At 43.2% G+C, this 17,419-nt stretch overlaps 1 protein-coding gene across 4 annotated transcripts in view; it reads right to left on the bottom strand.

The window, feature by feature from the left end:
* Positions 1–17,419, bottom strand: part of agap3 (ArfGAP with GTPase domain, ankyrin repeat and PH domain 3) — a 114,415-nt gene that overhangs the window by 61,616 nt on the left and 35,380 nt on the right. For 2 of the 4 annotated variants that reach the window (XM_041948287.1, XM_041948285.1), the window contains exon 2: positions 2,721–2,779. In XM_041948287.1, the coding sequence (XP_041804221.1) occupies positions 2,721–2,779 (59 nt within the window). Of the gene's footprint in view, positions 1–2,720; positions 2,780–8,596; positions 10,769–12,425; positions 13,153–17,419 lie in introns of those variants that run through there. The other 2 variants (XM_041948286.1, XM_041948284.1) reach the window with 2 other exon arrangements.

The following is a 17,419-nucleotide window of genomic DNA, read 5'->3' as shown; positions in this document are numbered from 1 at the left end:
TTTTTTATGTCAAGCTGCTGTGTCAAATGCCATGAACGGATGAACAAGTCATGGTGGTTTTGCAGTTTTTAGCCCACAAATTGACTACAAATTGCTTTTTATTACAGCCAACAACCAAACACTGCGAAAATATTTTATTTCTGCTAATACGCAGAATGGACAGTGTTAAAAGAAGAACAGAAATTTGGTGGTTTCTTTCATTCAAAAGGTTGCTGTTTGAGTTACGCCACCAACCAAGTTTTCAAAACAGTTGCTGATGCAGAACGAATTGAGCCCTACAAATAAATCAAAGGCTGACATGTTGGTTTATATTACACGCTGCGTAAAACATAAATAAAACAGAATGTGAAAATGTGCTAATCCTTTTTGACATATACTCAATTGAAAACAAGTACAAAGCCAATATATTTAATGCTTAACCTCATCAGCCTCACTGGTTTTTGTAAATATCTGCTTATTCTGAATTTGTCGCAGCAACACGTTTCAAACAAGTTGGGACAGGAGCAACAACAGACTGGGAAGGTTGTGGAAAAACACCACAACTTCACAACTTCACAACTCCAAAAACACCTGTTTGGGTCATTCCACAGGTAAACAGGTTGATTGGTAACAGGTGATAGTATCATGATTGGGTATGAAAGGAGCATCCTGGAAAGGCTCGTTCACAAGCGAGGATGGAGCGAGGTTCACCACTTTGTGAACACGTGATTGTATAATGGATGTTACTACATGGACTCAGGGACACTTTGTAAAACTGAACATAAAATTTCTGTATAGAGAAGAAGAAATGTATTTTGAAAAGACTGTCCCCAATCATCAGCGGTTTGTCCACCCAGTAAGCAACTGGCCAGTACATATCCTGGTCACATCTCTTTAATAACCAAATGCAATAATTCTATATCAGAAACATAACATAAAATGTTTAGTTTGTGCATAATGTACTAGTAAATAAATAAATACACGGATACCATAAATACTGGCACCATTATTTTAAACTACATTGCTATTTGCTTCAAAAATGCATTATTGGTTGGGCTGCAATTATCATACAGACTAATGCAACTTCCACAACACTGTGGTGATCGCTCCTCTACAAGTAGATTTTAACTGCATACTGGCGTGAACCGAAACAAACTTCTGCCTGGACGGCAGAAAACAAAACAAACACTACCGGAAAGTTTATATGATTTGCAGTTAAGGAACAAAACCCTGCAAACCGCCTTCGGTGGTCTACGCAGGCTGCGTGAGGCTGAAACATCACGAGGCCTCACAACATACATCGGTTTGGTTGCAATCTTTCCCCGCTTCCTCTCCCTGGTGTCTAGACCAGAGCTAACTACGGCACCTTCGGGGTGATGCATGGCGGAGGGTGGGCTGATGATGCCAGCATGTCTGGGAAGAACAAAGGCTGCTACATGCCTCATCTCCTCCCTCTCCTCCTCCTCCTCCTCCTCCTCTACCCACCATCACCCTCTTCTTCTTTGGATCATTAGTGGGTGTTAGAGTCAGGTATGGTTCTAATTATAGGGACGATCTGTTTAAGGCCTTTCCCAGCCTACCGTCGCTATAATTGAAGCACACATCTGCCATGAGGCACGCCAACAGAATAAACTATGAATAAGCTTTAAGTTAGCAAAAGTTGTAGGCAGTGTGCGGCGAAAGCAATGAGTCAACAGAAATTGCCTTTGAATGTCGCACTGAAGCAGTGTTCCTGCTGTTTTAACTGTTTGGCTTTGTGACCTGCTGGTATACAGCCTTTATGAAACCAAAAAGCTGGATCAGCACTTTTCCACTACAAACCTTCTTCTCGTTTCTTCGCAGGTGTTCAGATGCGATCGGGGGAATATGAAAGAGTTTGAAGATCAAACGAAACGTGACCGCAGTTTAGCTGCAATCACAGAAACTACAATCGAGCGTGGCTCAGTGTTGTGGCAGATGTTTTCTCACCCTGTCGTTACTGCAGTTTGAAAAAGAGACCGATTTTGCTATCACGTTAAAAAAGCTCCACGTGACACACGACCGACATCTTTTCTCGCATGACCTTGAACGGCAATTCTTTGAACACTCTGAGAGGAATGATAGATATATTGAGACGCTTAATTCAGCCTTTCCAGGCCTATTCAACAAACCCCTGCGTGGAAGCTGCCAATTAACACCTTAGAAACATAAAAAGGAAGCAGACGCGTTTTAAGCGTTTGAAGCCAAAAAAAGCCTGTTTGCCTTTGAGCTCCCTGTGAATTCTCCCCTTTTTGTTCCATTGAAGTTTTTCTCCTTTGCAAGGCGCCACAAGAATGAATTCACCTAACATGGGAATATTACATCAGCTGTCACAAAGGTGGAGTGCAGTTTTTCAAGGCCGCTAGTCTTCATGGGTGGACAGTATTAAATCATGTGAGGATGTTAGTTGTGCATTTGGCAGTGGCTGTGTTGTGTGCTTCACTGGCGAGTGGGATCAGACCCAGGATGTGTCACTAGTCTAGCCCAAAACTGTCACTCATCGCGCGTCCCGCTGCAAGCCACCCTGCATCTCCATGCCAACGCATCTCATTAAAAATCACCCAGTACGTGCCAGGGAAAAGGCCAATTTCTCAACCGTGCCCTCTCGTGTAAAATGCAAAACCAGTATTACATGGACAGAACATGCTTTCCCACTGACATTGAAATCTATCAGGGACATGAAATCAACAGAGGGACAGTTGGAAATAGAAAAAGTTACTCACCACTTTCAGCTCTGGCACTGACCGACTCAATGTCCATTCCTGGCTGTTGACGAAAGAGTCTGAAAGGAAAGAGATAAAAATCAGCACTGAGACGTAATCTGTCTGTTTCTGTCCCATTTGACCCCAGTTACAGATAATACAGCATCAACAGCATTTCCAACAGGATGGTGGCAAAGTGACTTTACGGCTACAGTTTATAGTCAAGCTGTGTGCGCAACAAGCTTTATAACGGACTGTTCAGCTGTCATATAGATATGACAAAGTCTATCTGCAGTCTGGTCGGGTCTTTACTTCAATTTGACCTGCTGGGGGTTGATTTTTGTGATAATTTTTAACTTCAGTGTCATCTGACCTATGTTTTTTCCCCATCATCTTTTATTTCCTGCACACTTAACCTCCACAGATAACCAGTGAGACATTTTTGTGCTTGGACTTTCAGAGTTAGTTACCCAAGTCGCAGATGTCGAAAGGGTCAAATGGTCAAAGAGATACTGTCTTTCAAATTGGCAAGCTTTGACCTTCATTTAAGTCATACCCTCACATTGAAGCATCTGTTCTTTACATATTTTTCATTGCGCTTTATTCCCATTCAAACAATATCACCAGAACACACATCAGAGCGGCAACAATCAATCATCAGTCGAGAAGAGTCAAGTCAAGACTCATTCTGGGGCACAAAAGGACTAAAAATTTGGATATTAGCTGGTTTTCTTATTTTTTTTATGATCACACATTGAACATCTTTAGACATTTGTTTGGGGATGTTTTTAAGTTGGCTTGTGAAACTTTTTCTGTCCATTTTCGGACATTTTATTGAGCAAACAATTAATTGAGAAAGCAATTGGCAGATTAATTGGAAACGAACGGTTGCAGAAGAAACAAGCAGTCAGTAAAGATTCTTCTCTCCTCCTGACTATCATGCTCACATCCAGTTCTGTTCATGTATTTATAAATCACAAAAACACATAAACTGCCAAGAAGGTAATCTACAGTAGGTACAACCCATGCCGACCATTTCAATAAAAGGTTTCAACACATCAACAAACCTCTGCATGGGATTTAGCTAATCCATTCTAAAAGACAGCCATTATCAGGCTTGATTCAACTTGTTTGGTTTTCCGGTGACATTTGGAGACTTTGAAAAAGGGCAGAGCACTGTGAAGAACAACACAAACTCTCAGTGCTCAAAACACAAATGACAACTCTGCAAGCTGCGCCTGTTTCCCACAGAGATGGAGCACAAGCAGCTATGTGTCATAACAGCTATTAGAACAAAGACCACCTTCCTGTTTTGGATCATGGCTTTCTCACCATCTGAGCCCCCCAAGAAGCAGATACCATCTCTAATACAGGAGCGCAGACTCCTTGTCTCCAGGCGGCAAGGTGTGTAATACCGGGTGAACCCCCCAACACACTCCCTCCACACGTTGAAACCATAACAAAGCGTTCACAGAAAACAGGGAGTCATCATTACAGTAAGCCCGTTTATTGCAGCAATCGTGGTTTTCCCTTCGTGCCCGAGGCAATTATGAGAAGAATGACAGCATAAACATTAAGGTAACCACTGTCAATATACGACACATTTCTATTTTCTCTCCAAAATGTATGCTTAAAGAGCGCATGACTCATAGCTGAACAGAACTGAACTGAACCTGAGCCAAAAATTCCTTTATCTACTACAATTAGAGTAAAAAAAAAAAAAAAACACCTCGGCTAAAATGTTTACTTATTTCTGACCTCCATTTATAAAGAGCCTCATGCTGCTCGCTTGTTGTGGGAGAGGAGAAGAGTGCATCCCTAACAGAGGGGCCTTTCATCGAGCATTGTGTGGAGCAGAGTAGTCTTTAAACAGCACGCCTCATGTTAAGCCCTCTCAGTGTGGGTTTGACATGTCGGAACACGAGCAAAGACACCCATCTGATTCAGTTTTCCAGCGCAGGAAACAGAGCGCTCGCTGCGCCTCACTGGGACGATATCAGATGAAGTCGCTGCCTCATTTTCTTGGATTTCCTGTGGTTTTGTGCAGACGTATTATCTTCTGATGCACTCACTGTACTACATACGAAGATTTTTATTTAGATTGTGTTAGCTATAACGTAATTGGAGGGTTGATAAAAGGTAAAAGCCACAACTACCAATTAGACAACCACACTGAAAGTCTCCAGTCTTAAACACTTGCGGCAGTAACCCAACATTAACGAAGAATGAAGAATGAACAGAGAAATAAGCACAAAAAAACGGAGCAAAAAATTCAAATAAATAAGAGGAAAAAATAATATTTTCCTCACATTTGTCCACATAATCAAACTTTGAAAAAGAGGGACACATTCAAACAAAGGCCAATCCATAGACAACCATGCAGGAAAATTAAGCATCACTAAAGGCCAGCACAGAAACAGAGCTGTTGGCCGCTGATGATCACTCCCTTATTATCGACCATAGCGCCACTTGTGCTTTCAAGGACACAAAAACATTTAAAAGAAGAATGAAAGAGGAAATTAAGAGCTGTAACACAAACTTGTACAGGATCTAAAACCTGCGCATTTCTCTCAACAATCAAAAGCCTTTTTGTGAATTCGTCTGATGTATTTCCTCTCCAGAACACACCCCTAATAAACTAACACCGAAAAGATGCCTGAGTTTTGCCGTCCTGGGAGCACGTGCAGAACATCCTACTTAAAAAAAAAAAAGAAAAAAAAAAAGCCCTAATTGAATCCATGTGCCCCGCGTTACGTCATGCTTTAAAAATGAGCATCCCCACATTACCATGCCCCAGAATGCATATGGAAACAGAAAGGCCCAGCATTTGTGATGCTGAGAGAGGACACCAGCGTCTTTGTCTCTGCGAGAGGAAAACTGCGTTGCCAGCTTGTTTGTTAGGTTTTTCACTTCACTGCTCATGTCTACTCAGATAAAAATGACCGTTCAGTCTGAGGGTAGCGAAGCGCAATTGCCCCCCACTTATTCCATTTCATGAGAAAAGAAAATGCAGTGAGAGCAAGAACCCCATGCATATGGCCGCTTGAGTGTGTGCATGTGCATTTCTACGTGCAGTGAATCTGAAGTGGTTTTTGGAATGATAGAGGACAACCTTGAGGTCTAAATTTCCACTCTAGCTCTGACCGGCTTTCCAACCGTGCTTTCCCACCGTCATAAATTACAGAGTGTGAATTTAGCTACCAATTAGTATATCTGCTTCCCTTATTTGCCAACCTCATGACCAACCAACATTCCCTGTCTGACTACTTTTATCATGCCCGTCTTGACAAAATGGTCCTGTATCATCCTCCTTTTGTGTGCTGCTCCCCAAAGCCATTTACACAGCGAACAACCCAGTCAGAGCTCTTATCTCTGCTTCTCCGAGCTCCCGAACACCAGCCTCTTATTTCTATCAAAGGAGGTAAGTGACAAACACAATCAGCAGAGAGCGGGGTAAAACTCCTCATGCCATGCCAGTCACTGCAGTCTGGATGGCCTGTCTTACTTCAAGCTCTTACAGCCCTGCGTCGTCTGCTGACGGGCATTGATCACTTCCCCGAAAAGAAATTAGACATCTCGGTTCAAACAGGGGTCTCATTCAACATGAGATTTGCAAATTAGGCTTTAAAACGTCTTGCAGTGCAATGCCCCGGTTGATCGACTCAATTTGTAGAGTTAAGAGAAGAATGTGCAGAATCTCAGCTCTCTCTTCTTCTATCTTCTTATCAGCTGTGAATGAAGGAGAAAACAACTGATGCAGAAGTGATGAACGACATACAAACTGCAGACCCTCACTCAAACTTCGAATAAACAACAGTTTGTAGGCTTGTTGGTGGAACGCTAGAACAGCAGGATGCTGCTCACCTCCTGAACCACAATCCTGAAGAACAAAATGTACCATAGCTGAGATTAGCAGCGGCAGATGCTCAAATATGAGTTACATTCAGCTATTAACAGACTCCCCTCAGACTGCATCACTGAGTGATTATTCAATATCTTGCTGTCTCTCCATTGCTCCTGCTGCAGGTGAGAGGGCATTATCACAGTGTTTCTGTTTGTCCCAGTTTCCTTGAAAGTGTCTATTTGAATATAATTACCTGCTGGGAGTTTGGCTCACCCACCCCTGCTGGTGTGAATGAAATAAGCAAATACGTCTCTTAAATTAATTTTCATTCTGCAGGTTTTGAAACAGGCAAAGTGATTCTGCAACGTAACGCTGATACAGGAAATATTGCTGGCAGACATTCACAGGAAGTGGTATCAGATGAGACATGGCAGGACGCAAAGGGAATTCCATCCTTATCAATATCATATGTAGGATTCAACATAGTGGATCACACATGGGGGATTTTCTTCAAATTGTCAATACGTACTTGCAAGTCAAGAGCAGGATCCCACTGACACCTTATGCCGGGTACTTACTAGTTCTATTAACAGTCCCATTCCCAATATTTCAACCTTCACTACTTCACTAGACAAGTGCACTGCTGACCACCTAGGCCTCATGACCACCTACCCCTCCTCCAACCCACAGACCCCCAGAGAGTCCCCATCTCTGCACATGGTTCACTGATCACTCATGTCTGCACAGGCACGACAGAGTGGCTTTGTTCATCCACAGGTGGGGGTGGGGACACAGCCTGTGCACCTCAAACCCCTCACCCTGCATCTCCCTTCCCCCACACACCCACCCACACACACAAGATTTAGAGGTTATCATCAGGAAACACTTGAACTGAGTGTGTGCATGCATGTGTGTTTACTTTGGGGCGGGGCTTCAGCTTTCTAGATTTAATTTAGGAGCAAACAGTCAGGCAGGTAGCAACAGGCGCCGAGTCCCACCCAGGGCATTGAGCACCTAACTTCACTCAGGCTGATCGGCACACCCACATTCCTGATGCCTGACTGACTGAGTGACTGCAGTGGAGTACAGCACCTGACACTCCACCACAGGAATAGGTATCCTTGGTAACAAGTCATGTGAGAATACAAATAGACTGGTGGCTCAACAAGGTTGACCTCAGGACCCATTACAAGCATGAGAAGAAATATGTGCTTTGCTGGTTCAAAGGTTGCCTTAATGAGAGTGAATACAGGATATGTATGACCTGACCTTAGTAGAAGGCATTAAGCTGTCACAGACGACTAATTAGGTCTCCATATGAAGGTGTGAAATTGGAGTTTGACACACAAAAATTAGAAAATCGCAGCTATTAATTCAGATAGTTACAAATATTTGCCTTGCTCTTCCAGGCAACTGGACAAACGCACTCCACTGTCAGAGGTAACCTTTAAACACAGTGCTTAAGTTGTCTTCTCTTCTCCCCATCATTATAGCATGTAAGCCCTCTTAATTTAGCCCTGCTAGGCTGCCAAACGCATCCCCATTACAGCCACTAACTGCTTTAATGCTACTGCTTTAAGCTGTGTCTCTGTGAGGCCAACAGACAGCATTATCAAGACGCCCATGTCCTGTATCTGGGTTACACAGAGACAGTACTGGGACTGTTATACCACAGTTTCACCACTGTAAAACAAGAACTTATAATGAGTTCTTATCAGTCACTGGTGATTTCAGTTAACTGTACTTGCCTATTAATTTACTGAACGAGTAAGGCAAATTGATTGCTGTGTAAGCGCATAAGAAAAGGGCGGTTCAGGCAAGAAAAACATGGAGAAATTAAGAGCCCAAAATAGAAATTCCAAAAGGACTCTCTGAAACCAGACGTTTTTGAATGCCATCCAAACTCACAATTCCCCATGTGTTTTTCATTTGCCTGTCCTCCTAAAAAAACAAAAGTGCACTTCCGTGTTTCTCTTGAACTGTAACTTTCTGTGGAGTGAAGGAGGGGCTACACTGAGAGGAGAAACAAATTCAGCAATCTTGCAGGTCTTACCTTGACCTTTGTCGGAGTCAGTGCCTGCCAGAGTCTCTATGGCGACTGGCTGTGGCTTATTATTCTCAGCCAGGGGATACTGGCCAGTGTCTTTGCTCTGAGTCAGCTGGGTTTCACATTTGCCACTGAATGGCTGCTCTTTCCTCCTGAAACGGTTGGCTATGAGCTGCCATATGCTTGGTTCTTCTTGAATTGGTTTGGAAGACAGTTTTGTTGGACAAAGGGGTACCTCCATAACCTTGACCTTGCCCTTGCTGTGGTACTGAATGTACTGCATGCCCCCATCCTCAGTCTGCTCACTGGAAGTTGGAAGTGTTCTTCCTGTGAGGTATGAGAAAGGCTGTGGAGGCATTACTGTCTCATCGGATGCACTTTTAGTCTGAGAGCGCTCCTTTGACTCCGGTTCCGACCCAGAAGCAACTTTGTCCCATGGCCGAGTCCTCCTGATTCGCAGACTAAGACTTCGCCTTAAGGAGCTGAAGGTACTTTTTGGAGCATCAGATTTGCTGGTTTTGGGAGAAGATTTTGCATCTTTGTCACTTTCCCTCTCCTTGCTCTTATCTTGGGGTGCTCTGCCAAAAAGCCTCCAGCGGAAGCCCCCTTTGAGAAAGCTTCCTCCATCGCCGCCTGTGTGGCTGCAGCTCCTCTGGCTGTCTATCTCATCATCAGAGCCCCTCTTTCTCAGCTCCAGTACTGTCATACTGACAGGCCTGGGCTTCCAGCTCCTCTGGCGGACCCTGGGGGTCACCTCTGCAGGGACCAAAGGCTGCTGAGCCAAGACAGGATTGAGGCCATCTACAGCCCTCAACTCAGCCTTCCTGCTTCTGTACTGCTGCTCGTTTTCCAAAATGCCTGGCCTCTTGAAGGGCTGCTGGGTCCGGGACTCCGACAGGACTGGGCCTGGGCCTGCCAGCATGCACACGCTCCTGGGCCTCCGCAGCCTTCTTTCTTGATAAGGTTGAGAATCTCTTTGCTGCTTGACTGAGTCGCCATACATGCTCAGCGCTTTCCTACCCGGTGGAGCTTCATCCTGACATGACCTTCGCAACACAGCCCGGGGTAGAGAGCTGTGTCCTGCAACACTGCCATATTCCCCACAGGCAAGCCCTTTAGCACAGACAGTGACAGAGCGTAAGGTTGAGCTCCGAATGTGTTGCTCCTGGGTGTCTGGCTGACTGACTAACTCTGCCACGTCTCTGTCTTGTTGTGAGGAGTTACCTGAGTTCTTAGAGGGTTGTGTCAAAAACCTGTCTGTCTTCATTTTTCCCTCCACCTCCTCCAACTCCTCCTCATTCTCCTCCACAACTACCTCTGCTCTTTGCCTCCCTGCTCTACCTTTGCAGCTCAGGGAGGGCCACCTGTCGAGCTCCTGCCGTGCCCTGCCCATCCTGGGACTGTTCTCCATTGGCACAATACTAATTATCTCTCCTCCTGGCTGGCAATTTTCCACCAGGGTGTGGGTGACCCGGCCCAGGCCCAGCTCTGACACCGGCACATTTCCCTGGGTTTCTTTCAGGATTACAGAGATGTGGTAAACAGTTTTCCCCTGCTGCTGTTGGACAATAGCTGTGCTCCTTGGGGTTGCATCCACGGTCCCACTGCTAAGGAATAGCATGGCACTTGACTAACACTGATTCACGCATACATCCTCATTCACACACACCAGTACAAGCATGTAGCACAAGCCAATGCTCACATTCTGCCCGGGAGTTGTTGAGATTCAGCTCATAAAGTCCTTCATTTGAAGACTAAATTCCTATGCCAGTCGTAATCCTTCACCTTTGACATGGGAAAAAAACTTCAAACAAGTTAGAGCAAAGCTTTGCTGCCACCTGCATCCTCTGGCTCCTTTCCTCAGCAGACTCACACAGGCATTTAGATGGTAGCTGCTTTCTCCCCAAACTTTGTTCTACCTGTCCAGCACAGACAGATGAACAACAGAAAAACAGATTATCCGCTGCTTGTTTTGCAATAAAATCTGTAATAGCTGCAAAAGTTGCAACTTAAAAAAAACACTGAATCATCCTTCCTCTTTGGCAAGTTACGAACTGTGAGCAATCCTTGTTGTTGGCGGTGCAGACAAACCCCTTAATCTCTGAGCTCTTGCCATGCAGAGCATGAGGGAGTGAGTCTCTGTTTGAACTTTCAGCTGCCTTCCAAACCCCGGGACACATGGAAAACAAGGAGTGGATCCCACAGGCATTAAACACGCCCTCCTGATTTCTCCAGAACTGCGAGTAGCCCCCAGAGACATAAACAGACAACAGTGAACATGAGATTTATAGACGACTGTTGATTACAGCAGTGTGTAATCAGCTCAAAAGATTGCCAGCCATGAATGGACACTTTGCGTTCTTCGGAGCAATGAAAAAAACACAAAGAAATGCGGATACTTTCCCATGTTTAAGAGAGGAAGAGACAATCACCATGTACTTTTTGAATTAATCCACTTCTTAGTGACCACCAACTAAATTTAAAGGTCTAACATAGCTACACAGCTTAGGTTGTACACAGTTGTGTCAGATATCTTTTGATAGTGAAAAACTGCACTGCAATTTCCCAGCTTGGGATAAATAAAGTATATCTATCTATCTATCTATCTGTCTATCTGTCTATCTGTCTATCTATCTATCTAACATATACAAAATAAAAAATATGTCTGCCTCTCACGACAGGATGTAAGAGAACACAAATAAAAACCTGTGTTGGCAACATGGAGTATCCACACAACTACACACCACACTGGCTCCCACTACACAGCCTACACACAGTGGGAGAGCTTAAGCTTAATGGGCCAAACATCCCTTACATTTTCCTGTTCCATTTCCTCGTTTTCAGAGGTGTGCTGCTGTACGATGCATTAGAGAACTGAAATGGAGCCATCAAATATAGGGTCATACACTATAAAGAATGATCTGAATCAAGCCAGATTTTTCCTGCTCAACTCTGCAGCACTCTGGCTATAGTGCAGTTAGGACTGGAACAGTGCCCCTTTGTGGCCAAAAAGAGAAAAATGCCAGTAGGATAGAGGGAGGGAAACTAGGGAGAATTTTCCCTGAAGTTACATTGATTTCAGTTTGGTATTATTTGCCTGACCACTGTTTTTGACACAAGATCCGAACGACCTTCTCTATATTCAGATATTATATTTAAAACTCTCATTTCCTATATTACATAGAAAACCAGAAACAGGTGCATGAGCAGAATTTAGCATTACTGCTTAAGAGAAAGCAGTAGAACAAAATGGCTACACTGACAACCGTTCTCTGTGCGTCACTGGGAGATCCAGTATAGCCACGACTGTGTCACTTTAGGAAATTCACTGCAAGCATGAAACTGGAAGATACGGTCCAAGTATCACAGCAGCTTTGTGTGCAGTTCATATAACAATCTCTTTCTTCATGAAAAACACCCTAAGGCCCTTTAAAAGCTGAATCGCTGATCATTTTCCTCAGGTTGAAGGAAAAACATGCTCCAAAAAGACACAAGTGTAAGCTCGTCTGAATCAAGGCCTTTGTCCTTTCATACCATTTACAACACGTGTGATGTCGGAGGTGTTTCTTGGTGCATTTTTTCCTTTTGTGTTCTTATCAGTGTTCAGTGTTCTTATGAGCGGTGTTTCAATGAAAACAATTGAAAACATTTAAAGTATTGTTCCATGAAACCCAGCGCTTTACTTTTCTAGCACGTACCGAAACCACACATAATCGTGCGCAATCAGTTTCTTATGAGAGAGAGCACTGAGTATTACCAGTGAAATGTCAAGATGCATCGACAGTGCAGTTAGGTCTTATGTTAAGCTGTCAAAGCTCGCTGTGCTGGCCTTTACCTGAGTCTAGGAAGCAGGGGTTTGGAATCATCTGAGGCTCATCATCAAGCAAACGGTCTTTTTCGTTCCACGGGATCTGACGATCTCGAGGTCGTCTACGACTGCCAAAGCACATCAGCATGGTCCGCCTGTAACCTCAACGGGACGTCTCCATAACTCACGATATAACCAATCAAAAAGAAAACATTCAGGCGCCTGAAATATTATGCGTCATTGTTGGTCATCTTTTCATTGTCCTCTCCTCATGGGCTCCGTCTTCTTTCGCTTCTGTAGCAGGTATTGTTGTGAAAATCTCCCTGCAGCTCAATTCTCAGCTCCACCATGTTGGTCCTTGGTCACTTTTGTCCTGCAAAACCTCCCTTGTGTCAGTTGCATCATGCTGTGGCCATGATGTGTCTCCCATGCAGTCTTGACAATGTGGTTACCATCAGAAGCCTGACCGGTTACTGGACAGTCTGAGGAAGAGGCCCAGAGAGGCCATGTGTCATGGTTCACTTGGGAGCCGTTTCCTCCTGGTAATTCCTCATGCAGGTGTTTGTTAACAGGGTCCTACATAAGAAACACTGATAGGATTAAAGCTAATCCACTGTCCTGTTGTCTTTGTTGTGGTTCGGTCCAGAGGAAACCTGCGCTGTGGTAAATCCTGGGATTTCAAAGTGCTGACAAGGTAACAGAGCTTCTCTTGTGTGCCCCTCTCTCCTCCCCTGTCCCACAGCTAAATGTTTCCGTCTCTTGTAACCGTATCTTGATGGCAGCTGGGAGGGTTTTACAGAAAAACTGGATTAGCATGTTTTGAGGTTCCTGAGTTACCCTCCGCCCCTGTATCTCTCTCTGTGAGTGAGTACACATCTGTCTGATTGTGAGCAGTCGTCATTCTGTGTGTGTGTGTTGGCCATTTATCTATTCATCTGTGTGCGTCATTGTTAAAAATGTGAGTGTACTGTTCTTGTTTTGCCAACATGGCTCTGACCTGACTTTGTCCTTTAGCTCTCTCAGGCCTTAGGCTACATTCAAAGTCCGTACCAACACAAAGGTTTCCTTGTTATCACTAACCCTTTTTAACAGAGATTCTGCATCTCTGCCATTAAGAAGACCCGTCATTATGCTGGCTTTGCTTTTTTTTTTACACAGAACTAAACAAGGGCGACATAATACTGCCCCACCGTGTGACTTAAGATAGCATGCTGGCATTCAAGAAGCAGAACCGGCCTGACGTGTAACACAACAGCTTTGGCATCCAGTGGCTCCTGCTCCCTCATTTTACAAACCCAATTCCAAAAGAGCTGTGATGTAAGACGTAAAACAGAAACAGAAACAGAAAGCAATCATTTGCAAATTAATTGTGTTTACCTACAACAGCTTTACGAAGTGTCCCTGAGCCCATGTAGTAATCTTAATACAATCATGTGTTCACAAAGTGGTGAACCTCCCTCCATCCTCGCTTGTGAATGACTGAGACTTTCCAGGATGCCCCTTTCACACCCAATCATGATGCTATCACCTGTTACCAGTCAACCTGTTTACCTGTGGAATGATCCAAACAGGTGTTTTTGGAGCATTTCACAACTTTCTCAGTCTTTTGTTGCTCCTGTCCCAACTTGTTGAAACATGTTGCTGCATCAAATTCAGAATGAGAATATATTTACAAAAAACAGTGAAGTTGAAGAGGTCAAACATTGAATAAATTGTCTTTGTACTGTTTTCAACTGAGTATTTTACACAGCGTCCCAACTTATTTTGGAATCGGGGTTGTACACTGTTGATTTGGCTCTGTTACTACCTCCCCTGCAGGCTTACCAAAAGAACAAAAATGCCCCCCATTCTGTGTTTGTGCATTTTGAACAGCGAGGCGGAATAACGGCGCAAAATTGCCGCCTTTAACAAGCGGCATAAAAGGGGCTATTGTCACCTCCATCAGCAATCTTTCTTTGTCAGTAAATGTCATAAACAAAATGATACTGAAATGGATTTTGTTGAATTTCCAAAAAGCTCCTTTTACTGTTGCAGCATTTTAGGAATACAGCGTTACTTCATAAATGCATTGCACATACATACAGTATATTTTAAGTTAATTTGAATATTTTGTTTTGTCATTTAATGGTAAATAACATCCATTTAATTCAGAGCAGGTATAGTTTTAATGGAAAAACTCATTACAATCTCTAATTAGATTGTCTGTGTTTTTGCCACATCTTCTTAATTGAATTCAATTAGGGCTCATTTTATTCAATAGTATTTGCATTTTCAATTGAGGTAATTTGACACAATATACTTGTCACTTCCAGAGGGGGGAAGTCACATCACTGGGGGACCGCATACTGATTTAAATATTGCATTTTAAGTGGTTTTTCAAAGGCAAAACACTCTTGTCAGAAAATTCTCATCAAAGTTTGAGCCAACTTTTGAAATTCAACAACCTCACTGGGATGTCTCCACGCTGCAGTCACCCACTGGCAGCCTGGAGATAGTGAGCGGCTGGACCGGGAATGGGTTTCACAGCGTCGTCAATTACCTTCGGGGCCTAAGAAATTTCAGGGGTTGTGATACCTTTTGAACGCCTATTAGCAGGAACCACAGGACAGATACGTTTGAACAGCAGACATGACAGACGGGCAGCACTGGTGTATTTATATAAGGACACAGACACTGTGCGTGACAGACCCCGGTGTTGTCTAGCAGGTAGCATGATGCATCCAAGCCATATGAGTAAAGCTTACTAACCCCTCGGCAGCAATAGAACATGAGTCAGTGTGAGGAAGGCAGCTGTGCAGACATGTACTCTCTTCCATGAGGACAGTTTGCTTCCTCTGGCAATCAGGGAACAGTTGATGAAGGCAGTTACCCGACTCAAGAAAATGAGCAACAGGCTGGTAGATGGTTGTAATCAAACACTGCCTAATTTTTTAATTGTCAGTAAGGTTTAGCTGACCTCACTCACACATACACAACAGCAGCACGTCTCACACCTGACGAGCATCCAGCATTCTCCAGGATCGTGTGGAAAGACAAAACATTATCTGCTTCCTGAAAGCTCGAACGTGCCATCCGCAGAACTCAGAGGTGTTTGGTGAGAGCTTTGCATGACAAATCAGTGTCAAAGCCTGCAGCAGTGACTCACAAGGCTTAATGAGAACAAAAATGTTCACGACTTTTCATAGGTATTGATGTCATGCTTTTAAATATAGCCTCATGAGGACACGTGAATGTAAATGAAGAAGTTGCACTGAGAGGCAAACAGAAATTATTCACAGCTATCTGAAGAAGACCTTGATTGAAGAGACTTCTGACCTGACTGGACAGTCATAGTGATTAGCATCATCACAGACCAAACACATGAGCTCTGAATTGCTAATCGAGCCTGTATGAGATTCTGCCCGAGGCTTAGCCATGTCAAATGACTCCGGATACCATCTTTGGGATTTTTCATTTTAGCTGGTTGCGAGTACAAAATGCAAGTAGCTGTGCTCCTTTGGGGCAAAAACAAAAACAAACAAACAAACAAAAAAGATGGGAAAATGTTGAGACTTAATTCAAGTAAATACAAGAAGAATTGAAAATTTTCACGGAGAATTTACAGAAACACCATGTAGACATACACCTGGGGTATATGGCTTAAAATCATTATCATGTTAATGATACATCTCAAAGGGGGGGCCGCTCATCAGAGCATTTCGCAAAGGGCTTTAACCAAACAAAGTAAGATGAGAGAAATTAGAATTGGAGTCGGTCCATGACTCCATGAAGGTCCGTATTCATACAGTTTTGTCCTCTTCTAACGGTAGTTTAATCTTTTTTTTTTTTTGGCTTAGTGGTGACTGTCAGGTAGTAAGCTGAACTGTTATCAATATGGTGGCTTATAGGATATTACACACAATACACACAATGCATGTACACTAAAACGCTGTGTCCAAAATAACTCCCTTTTTATCATTAGTGCACTATGCTTACAGTCCGCCTGAGTGTGTGTAAGTGTTTCCACAGTGGAACAACTAACAATCCCACAATGCAAGGCTCCACATTTCATAAATGCAAAAAATACCATAGTATGTCTACAGCTGGCACTGATGAGACAACATAATAAGTGACCAAAATCTGAATTTACTGCTCATTACTGAGTAAACTGTTCAGTGTCTATTGCATAGGGAGCAATGAATGAGTGAACATGAGTGATATCAGACACAGCCATTTATATCTAAAAAGCAACAGTACAATAAATATAACAGATGCAGAAACCAGAATTATGTGTTCTGTCAATTGTAGGTGAAATTATTCAGTTTGATTTAATTAATCGAAAGTGCCAAATAGTTTCTAATATAATTTTAATTGTAGCCATGACCGATTAATTTGCATACTATAAGAGGACTGCTGAAGTGCAATGTATTGATACTTCCATGTTTACAATGTGCTGTCACACTGTGTGCTGGTTGTTAATGAAAAAAGACAAAAAAAAAAATGGTCCTGTGTAATGAAGTTTCATAACACCTAGGTGTTCCCTGACTGATCGTACCACTGTGGCAACCCGGCCAGGGAGAAAATAACTGAAATTAAAAATCTGTCACTACATCTTAAAGAAAAAAAAAGGGGGAATAAATTATCACAGTTAATTATAAGTGTGGGCAGTCACAAGGGAGTCCCTCTGAAACACTGAACCTTTCCTGGGTGTGACTGTTCAGCTCTCTGTGGCAGACAAACAAACATGATACCACCACCCTTATAAAGTGGTGTGTCACAGAGAGTCACATGAAGACCTTAATGGTCACACTTTATATTAAGGTGCACATATTCATCATTAACTATTAGCATGCACATTAGTACCATACAGGCTGTATAATAGTCATTATAGCAGCTGTTACGTTATTGAGAGAAAACACTTACTGTATGGCCCAGCAGAATATGGTCATGCAGAATAAAGCATTAACAATGTTTTAGAATGACTAATAAAGGGCCAATATGCTACTAACAAGCATGATAATAATCAACTAGCTAAAGGCTAA

This window comes from Chelmon rostratus, chromosome 12, assembly GCF_017976325.1.
Source record: "Chelmon rostratus isolate fCheRos1 chromosome 12, fCheRos1.pri, whole genome shotgun sequence".
Classification (NCBI taxonomy): domain Eukaryota; kingdom Metazoa; phylum Chordata; class Actinopteri; order Chaetodontiformes; family Chaetodontidae; genus Chelmon; species Chelmon rostratus.
Note: the sequence above shows the minus strand (reverse complement) of the source record. Positions and strands in the feature narration are given on the sequence as shown.